Consider the following 11,550-nt stretch of genomic DNA (forward strand, 5'->3'; position numbering starts at 1 on the left):
ATAAAATACATATACAGTTTAAATTGTTGAAAACATGTATAACAACGTTCATCTAGCATAGATAGCAAGTATTCAGATAATATGCACACATAGCACATAATTTATATAAAATACTTCATATCTATGTGTAAGTTGAAAGTAACTATGCACTCACTTGTTAAGGTGATGATTCCAAAATCGGGCAGCGCTTGCTTCTAACGATTCTATTTTCCTTCGAAGAAACCTAGCATTATTATCGCTAAATTTTAGTCTAATATTTACCGTGACCAACTATTAGTCTTAGTATTATTATTATTATATAAGCGTTAAACAATATTTCCCAACCACTATGTACAGACAGGGGCCAGACATAAAACACCGGAGGGCAGGACCATTTTGGCATATAGCACTTCTGAAATCCAACAACCCTATGCGGCCCTTTAAACCAGATTCCCCGTACCGCGAGTAGTTAAAAAAAATATTATAACGACACTTATATAAGTTATAATAATAGCTCAAATATTTATTATAAGTTCATAATAACAATACTAATTTTAAATATAAGCTATATTAAAATAAGGTAAGCATAACTTACTTACAAGGGGGTTTTAGCTAGGAGTCGGGCTCTGCAAGGGCAGAACTTCGTCGCTGAATCTTTCTAAGAAAGATTCGTGCAGCGCTTCAGCGCTCACCTTACTATACTAAGCTACAGAAAGAGAAGTCGAATCACGAGGGACCGAAATGCTCGGGGGATAAGGAGAGAAAGACTCTTGAATCAAGAGAATGGTGCAAGAAATATGAGAGCCCAAGGCTCTTATTTATACTAATTGAATTTTCAAAAACTACCCTCCATAATTACTTAATGACCTTTTAGTTATATAAACAACTAAACACCCCTCTATAATACTATTATAAATGGATTTAATGATATTTGTACTAAACTAATGTCAAAAGAACTCAACATTAGTCTTATAATGACCGCATCGTCGATACCTTTCTAATGATATATACATATGTATATATATGTGTACGTATACATGATTTATACTTTATTTTAATACGTAAATATGTTATTATAATTTGTAACTCGTTCATACGAACTCCGTTTTTGACGTTCTTTATATCCACGCGTAGGTGAAGACGTACTCTACAACTTTCGTTTAGACTCCGTCAGCTAATTCTTGACCGATTTCAAATTTAACAGTAGGAGGCCTTTAGACTGTTAAATGACCGCGAAGAATTCGTAACTCCTTCATACGAACTCCGTTTTCGTCCATCTTTTTACCGTTGAGTTCCTATTAATGAGATCTTCAACTCTCATTTAGGTTGCGTAGGCCAAAAACCGCTCGAACTAAAATTCGAGTTTCGGGTCGTGCACTGCTAAGCCGAATCTTAGAAAAATCATAACTTCCTCATACGAAGTCAGATTTGGGCGTTCTTTTTATCGACGCTCTTAGTTTAACATATTCTACAACTTTTGTTTAGATTGCTAAGGCTAAATCTCGCTCTATCGTAAATTCACTATTTACGCTTCCCGGTGCCGTGTCGGTTTTGCCGTAAAACTTCGACGGGTCATAATTTCTTCGTTATAACTCGGATTTCGGCATTCTTTATATGTACGAAAACCTTGAGACATATTCTACAACTTTATGTAGAGATATCGGGATTATCTTATACTTTAATTTTGACGCTTATTTTTATTATTTATTAATTATACATTTATAATTAAATTATAAGCACATAAATACACATAATTCACATAATACTCAAATATTTCATTTTTATTACTTCAAAAAAAGAGTTACAAGAGTTGACCTAGACTATTACATTGACAAAAATGCTTAGCCCTGAAACCCGGGCGTTACACACTAAGCATTTATGCTTATAGTGTTATGTGTTATGTGTTTTAGGTACTAGTGAGGATCGCGGGAAGGCGTCGACATGATTCGTAGACACTGACAGGGGATTGTATTTTGTGATCTTGGGATATGTTTTATTATGATTACATTTGATGAACATGAAATTTGAGAATATTATATGAGTTTTATGTTGTTGACAAATGAAAATTTGTTTTAAATTTTCACGACGTTACAAGTTGGTATCAGAGTCTTAGTTTGAGGGATTCGGATGCACCTTCGGGCGTATCTGAACTCAAACTGAGGATTTGAGGAAATTTTCACAAAAGAAACAAATTCTTTCTAAAAGAGTACATGATTTTTGAGAAAGGCAGAAAGGAGCAGTGTGTATGATCAGCTAGCGCCCGAACGGTGATTTCCCAAAATTCCCTTACATTATGTGTTATGATATTATGAAATGAGTTATGCATGATAGAGTAGGCTAAGTAATTCATATTTTAGGACTAGAGTGGCCTGATTTGTGATGCCTTAGCCCAGGAGTTCTGCTGTTGTGAGTTGCTTGGTATGCAATTAGGTAGCAGAGAGTAGCTTATGAGAGGCTTGCTAGAGAGTAGGCTGGATTCAGAGTGGTATAAAGTACTTGTGAGTAGGGATCCTAGGAGGAGGACTTGGGGTGAATACTGATGTGGTGTGGAAGTTAGTATAGGGCCAGTACTACCGGAAACACCGGGTCAGTGGGCATTCCAAGTAAGAATCCTCAAGGTACTAAGGAACAAGGAGGGTTGAGCTATCGAGTGTGAGTATACTCGAGCGAGTCTCTGATTTATTTATGTTGTGTTTCAGAGTCATCATGGTTGGGACACGCAGCACTCTAGAGAGCAGCGGCGTTAGCGATGGGGAGATTTGTCGATTGATTCATGAGGAGGTGGCCGCAGCCATCCGGGCGGAGATTCCGGAGATGTTTGGGTCTATCAAGACCACCTTGATTGAGACATTTGATGAGCGATATGATACTCTGTCGGAGGTTGTCGTTGCTACAGCCACCGCAGCTGTCACCACCGCTAGGCTACAGGGAGGTGACTCGTTGCTGTAACGAGAGTTCAGCAACACGAAGCCACCAAAGTTTGATGGGACGCAGGCTCCGATAGCCGCGATGAGGTGGATTTCTGACATTGAGGGATGCTTCTATACATGTTCATGTCCGGAGCATCTGAGGGTACGGTTCGTGTTGAACCAGATTCACTTGGGAGAGAAGGATTGGTGGAAGTTTTTGACGGCGCATTTCACTTCTGCAGAGCTTACCACAGTGACCTGGGAGAGGTTCACCCCCATATTTCGTGATGAGTATGTTCCCCCGGTGGAAAGGGAACGGTTGGCCCAGGAGTTCTTGTCCCTCAAGCAGGGAACATAGTCTGTTACTGTGCTTACCAGGATGTTTCATGAGAGGGCGATGTTTTGCCCCGAGCATGTGTCTACTAAGTAGGCACGCATGAGTCCATATCTGAGTATACTGAGGAGAGACATTCGCGAGTTCGTGGCGAACTCGACGTACCACACATTTTACGAGCTCCAGGAAAATGCTCGGAAGAGGGAGATTAAGCTCGAGACTCAGTCCAGGGAGGAGACGGAGTCTCAGGGGAGGGATCAGCGACTAGCACAGTCCCAGCCAGCAGCTAAGCGGGTAAAGCTCGCCGATCCGAGACTAGGGAACCAGAGGGGCCACACTTGTAGATCCTTCGGTGACCCCCGCCAAACCACCAAAAATACCAATTGTACCCTGAAAAATCGAGCCTTCACACAATCACCATCATATTCATCTTCAACCCACCACGAAAAGTCATCACCATCGAGAACCCATCATCCCCATATTCCTTGCTCTTCCATTTCTCTTCCGATCAAACTGTAACTCAGAAAATATTATGAAAGAAGAAGGTTAAAGAATGAGGGGTTGTGATTGAACAGAGAATTGTCGCCTGCGATCGAACAAAAAAAAGGAAAAAAATAAAGGGTCACTTTATTCTTCCTCTTAAGTGTGACCTGCAATTGAGTTTGAAGAAGGAAAGAAGGAGACGCGGACGACATTAATGGAGGTGATCGGAGCAATCAGATTCAGATCTTCTGTAAGTTTATGATGATAGAGGAAGATCTGGAAATTGACACACGCACACACACACTTAGTTCTGGATTGGGGAAAAAGATCATCAAAGTCGATTTCATCTCCTAGCAGCATCCCTCCCTCCCTTTCTGTTTGGAATCTAGATCTTGTTGTTTGTTTTGGTTCGAGTTTCACACACAAAAATCAATTTAGATTGTGGTGAAGGTCAGTTCATCAGATCCAAAAAAAATGGTTTTTAGGTTCAAGTGTCACACATAAAAATTGATTTGGGTGGTGGTGAAGATGAAAACATGTTTGATTTCCCAATTCTCCGATATCGAATTGTTAACCACCAACATATGCAAACTCCGATCTGGTTCCTGATCTTGTTCCTACTTCTTCCTTCCTTAGATTTCATCGGAGCCACCACTTTGATTTTTTGGAAATTGGTTTGAGTTTTGTTATTGATTTTGGTTTAGTTTTCTCTCAGTTAACCCTTTCAGCTTATCCATAAACCGATAGTCGGCGGGGAAGAATTTGGAGTTAATCTTCACAATTTAGTGTTGATATGCTAAGTATGGAATCGATATGCATGCTAGTCTTGATATGCTAGTCTGGTAGATCAGTAGGACTACCTGTAATCTTGTATGCGTGATTATATGTATATGTTTGTTATCTGTCGGCATATTGTGTTGGGTTGAGGTTGTACAGCTTCATGATGTAGCCAACAAACCCTGGCGCATTCCAGATATGAGTTAAGGGTCATGTAGGGCATGCCAGACTCATACTGAGGGCTCAGTAGCATTCCAGATACGAGTTGAGGACCCGATGGTATGTCAGACTCATACTGAGGGCTTAAGGGTATTGGGGCAATCCAAATATGAGCTGAGGGACGAGTATGGCATGCCATAATCATACTAAGGGCTCAGTAGCATTCCATACATGAGCTGAGGACCGGTTGGTATGCCAGACTCGTACTGAGGGCTGAACATTGGTATTCCAGTTTGACGACTGCTTGGGTCGGGAGCAAGCTAGACATAAGTTGTGGGCCCCAGGGGAAAGCCAGACTTATGTTGTGGGCTCAAGAGCAAGCTAGATATGAATTGTGAGTCTGACAGGCAAGCCATAATCATATTGTGGGCTCATGGGTAATCCATTCTTTTAGTTGTGGACTCAGTACATGTTGTTATTGTTTATGTGCTATTTGTTTGGGTATTGGTACTTTGGGGGAACTCACTAAGCTTTGTGCTTACAGTTTTGTTTATGGTTTCAGGTTCTTCAGATGATTTGTGGCAAGGAGAAGGCATGACCGTACACATCCTTGGTTTTACAATGGGTTGGATCTTGGGAGACTCTGATTTTAAATCATGTTTTGGAGACAATGTTTTTGTAAACACTTTTATTAATAAATGGGTTGTTTTGGAAAGTTTAAATCTGTTGAAATTTTTGGGATGTTACAATTAACACTTTTCTCAAGTCTCATAATGAATCAATATTACTTATGAGGAATTTATAATGCATAAAATCTCACACAAAATCTCACACAATGAGGATAGAAACACATATACTATCCTTAGCTATCTCCACTTAGTTATAAGTCATCTATTACTCTCACTCTCTTTATAACAAGTAGTACTCACTTATTACTTATTAGAATTTGCTATTTGTATTAGCACTTCACAACTATCACCTGGTACCCAACTTACGACTCATCCTCTAGTCACGACTATATCACCAACATCAATAAATAGATACCCAGAATCACTTAATTGGGTATATCACTCGCAGTTCACTTAATTATTTATCACCGAATAATATCTCAGTTTATACAATATTTCCATATTTCAACACATATATCAATTCAATACACCACAAATTCTTGAATTTCATCACATCCACTATGGTTCTCAACACCAATAAATGTGGATCAAATACTTAGTAAGTTCTTAACATTGGTATCAACTAAACGCTCAACAGGTCGAACAAACACTTGTTTATGAATAACTTCACACTAAAAGTATCGACTAGACACTCAACAACTCACACAACCAGATACAAACTAGACACTTAACAAGTCGCACAATTAGGTATCGACTAGACACCCAGTTGGTCGTAACATTACATATCAACTAGACACTCAACAAATCGCATAATTAGGTATCGACTAGACACTCAACAATTCGCACAATTAGGTATCGACTAGACACTAAGTAGGTCATACCATTATATATCACATTCCAACATAACATCAACTTTCTCTATAACATTTTAGTCACTATTCAATAATCGCTACAAGAATGTCATCTTATTTTCACTCTAAGGACTTTGTTGTTATATTGTTAACCTGTGAAAACAACTAATCATTATACCAACATATAATGTATCGTGCCAACCTGTGACACTATTAACTCGTATCGTGTCAACTTGTGACACTATAAACTCATATCGTCAACTTGTGGTGTCCCAACAAATATCATGTCAACCTGTTCCGTTAGTGTTTGTTCCTTTTCATTTTAAGTTATTACGTTTTAAAATATTTATTGGTGACTAGCCAAATGTTAAAATGAAAAAATTTCCAAAAAATAATGGCAAATGTGGAACAAACAAAATGTTGGGGCTAAACGCAAACTCATGCATAAATATTGGGGATAAATACAAACAAAGAAAAAAAAATCATATCAGCCAAACTTACACATCATCATAACTTGTTGGTAACTAACCAAAGATCCAAAAATGAAAAGTTTTTGAAATATAATAGCATATGAGGAACAAAAAAAAGTTTGGGCTAAAACATAACAAAGTTGTATATAAAATGACTTTTGTTGCATTTGCCTTTTTTTTCTTGTTTTTCTTATACCACCTGATCACCTCGTTCATCATCAAGGGACAACCATAAAAATGAAATTGATGAGATTTGGTGAAAGATGATTGTTCATTACTAACTGCATCACCAACAGTAGACCTAACAAACGTACCATGTCGTGTCGGTTTGTGTCGTGTCAATACATTAAACGGTTTGAGAGATATTAGCCTTAATCAGACCCGTTTAATTATCGTGTCGTGTCGTGGCAACCCAATTATTTTCGTCCAATTTTGAGTCGGGTTTTGGGTTAAGATTTAGAATTTGTAAATATGTTGTGTGATGTTGGGTTTAAAGATTTTAAATGTTGGAAAGTAGGAGATGAGAATGTGAAATTGAAAAAGTGAAACACTAGAGCTGGAAGGTGGAATGACAAAATTTATAGTAAATTTAAAAGGCAAAATGGAAATAGTTAGAGTTTAGGAACAAAACGGATAAGTGGTGAGGATGATTAAATTAAATCGCTTTAAAAGTTTGTATTTAATTTTAATTATTGAGTTTGGCCTACTACAAGTCTATAATATATAATATATTTATACAAATATAAAATTTATAAAATTATGATATATAACTAAACGGGTCACGTCATCTTTGAATTGAAAGTCTTGGTTCTAACCCAACCAGTGTAATTAGTTTAATTTTCGTGCTGACGTTTCAACCCGTTTACTTAAACGTGTTGAAATCTCTTACCTAAACCCGTCAATTTCAAGTCGGGTTGTCGTGCGAGTCATGTTTTGTCAGGTCTAACCATCAGTGAATTTTCTCATTTTTTTTATAATATTATGTTATATATATATTTTTTATCGATATTAATAAATATCTAGTTTATTTAAAACTTGCTACCTTTTAATGATATAAAACATGATAACATATTACGTAAATACAAATTGTGTTGTTGAGATTTTATATACGTTACAAAAAGATAAAATAAATATACTAATGATATATTTTTAGGCGTAGAAAATGACGTGATAAGTTTTATATGAATCACTCGTTCCACCAATTTTATATTGATTTCTTATTAAAAAAAATAATAAGAATATTATGGGTTGATGATGGTGTAACATATGATATACTATAAAAAGTACCTTGCTTTAAAGAGTATAATGGTGTAGGATTTAACACCTTTTTACCATATGCATATTGTATACCATGTTCCTTGATGTTTTTAATAGTTTTGGATATTTTATGTTTGATTTTTGATTCTCATTTGGACGTCGACATCTTCAAATTAAGATCTTTTCCTGGAGTTTCATAAGGTGTGAAAAGAAAACGAAGGAGTGAGCATTAAGTTATAAGTTAATTCCAAATGGACCCAAAATATACCCCACATAAACAACATTCCACCCCTATTGGAACCTTAAAGATAGTCGACTGCAGCTTCCTGAAAGCCCTATAAATCAGGTACTAATGGCGCCACATACACAATTGAAGATTCAAGAAGCCAACAAAGAGTCCCTTTCAGCCTTCTACACTGCTCTTTCCTCTTTCCTCTTTCATCTTTCCGCTCTCAAATGGCAGGACCTTCTCTCAGTAATCTTGAACACCCTACCACCGCAAACATCAAATTTCTTTGCAGCTACGGCGGAAAGATCCTCCCTCGTTACCCCGATGGCAAACTCCGTTACCACGGCGGAGAGACTCGTGTCCTCGCCGTTGACCGCTACCTCTCTTTCTCCGGTTAGTTTACCCACCCTTCTAGTGCTTTTGCTGATTGAATTGGAACGATTTCCGTAGATGTCGTAGTGTGTGTAACAAGGATATGAAATTAATGAGATTTTCTTTTTTTACTTACAGAATTGGTGGTGAAACTCGGTGAACTTAGCGGGACGTCGATGCCGGTGGCTCTGAGGTGTCAACTGCCGACGGAGGATTTAGACGCGCTTGTGTCAATTACATCCGACGAGGATCTCGTTAATCTCATTGAGGAATATGATCGAGTAGGTAAACTACAATCATCATCGAATCTCAAAATCAGAGCGTTTCTCTCACTACAGAAGAAATCCTCCCCGACTAGTTCAACCGCCTCTTCTCCGTCCACCACAACCGGTCTCGAGAGTTCTTCTCCGTCGTCCGATTCCAATTCACTCACGAGATTTCCTATGGCAGCGACGAATCATTACGGCGAGCAGATGTTGAAACCACAGGGAAAACTTCCATTCCGCTACGAAAGATCCAGCGGAAACCTCCTGCGCTATGCATGTCAGAATTCAAGCCAGAGTTACCAGCTCCTTCACAATGACAACCATTGCAATAAGAGTCTTAGATATGCGACCGACTTTCGATCGGAAAACTTTTGTTCTTGAAGATGCATCAATCTAAATCGTGCCCAAGAAGAACAATCCAAGTATCCAACCGATTCAATAAAAAAAGGTAAATGAAGGGTAGACATATGTGATGTACTATTTGACTAAAAGTCTGAAACCATTTTATAGAAATGGAAGAGGTTATAGTTTTGGTAAATCTTGCTCGTTTGTTGACGTCCGCCGTTGAAATTCCGATTACCGCCGGTATTAATCATCTCGGCAACCTGATTCGATGATCGATGAATAGAGTCTGTTTTGTCGTTTTAGTGATGGTGACCGTAATCTGCTTATTTGTGTGCCACGTTATGTAGTGTGGTTGGATGTGTTGTTAGATCGGTAATTTACCTTTAAAATCTTATTGGTTATATTAGGCGAATTTAGTATATTTTTTATTAAATACTTTATTTGTCCTGCCTACATTTTAAATATTGCATTTTTGTTCTTTTTAATGTTTTTTATTAGCATATATATCTAAAATTAATTTTTTTGATAATTTTTAACATTTAATAATTCTTTTTTACAATTTAAAATCATTAAAATTGAAAAAATAACTAAATTGATAAGAATATCCTTACTTTTTAAGTCGCATAAACCCTTTCTGCTACATATTGGATCGCAACAGCAGATCTCGTCCATCAATAGCCACACAACATAAACATGTGAATTCACAAACTTACAAAAAACATTATAAAAACCATTTTTGACATTTACAACAACATTAATAAATGATGATAGCGGCGTGAAGCATAAGGATCTCAATGAAAGTCACATAGACTCTAACTAGTTCCCTTCCCTGCAAAGAATAAGTTATCCACATGAATCCTTAGCTTTGATGAGTTTTACATGCAATAACGTAGATAAATCCTTATACTCTTAAGCAGTGTTGCAAAAATCGTTCTATGCGGTCGATTAATCGGCGCCTAGGCGCTAGGCGGACACCAACCGCCTACGAATAAGGGGTTAGAGGGTTGTCTAGTCGGCCATGGTCAATATCAGTCAAAACCGATCCAACTCGGTCATCAGACTAAATCGGACCAGCTCGGACCAAATCGGTCTAGCTAACTCCAAGGGTCCCGCCAGCTCAAAGGAGTTGACTTGCCAAAAACATTGTTGGGCTTGGTTTTACAAGAGATACAAGCTCCTTTTATAGAGTAAGTTTTCCTTTAATGAATGTTCCCACCAACGATGTTGGATGAACTTTAAATTATTTCATATCTCTTCTTTGCATCTCTTTCTTCCCCACTTTGCATCTTGTTCTTCCCCAACTTTCTCTCTCGATCTACAACCTGATGTCTTCGATTGTTTGTCGTCTTTTCAATTAATTTTCACAACTTCATTGATTTTGCGTTTCAATTAATTTTCATAGCTTCAGTTAATCCCAATAACTCCCAAATTTTCACAGCTTGTTTGCATCTCTTTTTCCCCACTGTGTGTATGTAGGTAACACACGATCGAGAACACCTCCATAGCAACCACCTCCGCAACAAACCATAACAACCACCTCTATATTCGTCTTCAACTCTCATTTGTTGCTGCCTTCATCTTCAATTCTCATACCTACAACAAACCACCGAGAACACCTCCATAGCAACCACCTCTGCTGCTTTCGTGTTATTTCCACCCCCAAACAATCTCCTTATACCCCTTGAACCACCATCAACCACCGCTATCAATACTCACCGAGAAATACGTTTCATCCAAGTATGAAATTCGAGTTTGATTTTGTAAGAGGAATAAATTGTTGGATAAGGTGTCTAAGTCCATAACTTATTTGGTATATACTTGACCCGACCGGCATGGTCCATTTGGGTTGCATCTCATCCAAACTATTTATGGATAATTTTATTAGAGTTATACACATATGTTTATTAATATATTATAAGTTATAATATATTAATATGAAGTTATGTTATTTAATTAGTATTAGTCTTAAATTAATTATGAATTAATTTAGAGATTAAAAGGAAGACTAATTAGATTATGGGCTATTGATTTTATATGGTGTGGGCTAACACTCATTTGTTAATGGGCTAGGCTTTGATGGAAGTCCATGGATGATCCATGGAGCTTTTAACCCATGGATCCGTGGAAAAGGAAAGGTCATGGGTTATTAGGGTTTCACCCTAACCATGTACACTATATAAGCATGCTTATGGAGCATGAAATGAAAACTAGTGAACTAGTGTGTGTGTACTTGTGTGTGGCCGAAATATACAAGTGTGTATACTCTCTCAAAGTTTTCCAAGAGTTTGTGGTGTTTTGTGATTCCATTTGAGGCATTCACACTATTGGTGCTTGGCCCTCAAACTCCTCAAGAATCAAACTCATCAAAAAGGTATGTAATCTCTTCTAACTATTTATGTTGAAATGTTCCCCATGCCATGTTAGATAGGTTATAAACCTTGGAAAATTATTATTTTGCATGTATTTAGACAAACATAGATCCAAGGTTTA

General features: G+C 37.6%; 1 protein-coding gene across 1 annotated transcript; it reads left to right on the forward strand.

Annotated features, from left to right (window-relative positions):
• The first annotated feature begins 8,072 nt into the window (after positions 1-8,072).
• On the forward strand, positions 8,073-9,538 carry LOC111881581 (uncharacterized). The gene is made up of 2 exons (XM_023877984.3): positions 8,073-8,470; positions 8,588-9,538. The coding sequence occupies exons 1-2, from the start codon at positions 8,305-8,307 to the stop codon at positions 9,094-9,096; spliced, it is 675 nt and encodes a 224-aa protein (XP_023733752.1). The 5' UTR covers positions 8,073-8,304; the 3' UTR covers positions 9,097-9,538.
• The last annotated feature ends 2,012 nt before the right edge of the window (positions 9,539-11,550 follow it).

This window comes from Lactuca sativa, chromosome 3 (genome assembly GCF_002870075.4).
Source record: "Lactuca sativa cultivar Salinas chromosome 3, Lsat_Salinas_v11, whole genome shotgun sequence".
NCBI lineage: Eukaryota > Viridiplantae > Streptophyta > Magnoliopsida > Asterales > Asteraceae > Lactuca > Lactuca sativa.

Coding starts and splice junctions, on each gene's coding strand:
- LOC111881581 (XM_023877984.3), top strand. CDS start 8,305: ATGGCAGGACCTTCTCTCAGTAATCTTGAACACCCTACCACCGCAAAC. Junction 8,471..8,587: donor CCGCTACCTCTCTTTCTCCG/GTTAGTTTACCC, acceptor TTTTACTTACAG/AATTGGTGGTGAAACTCGGT.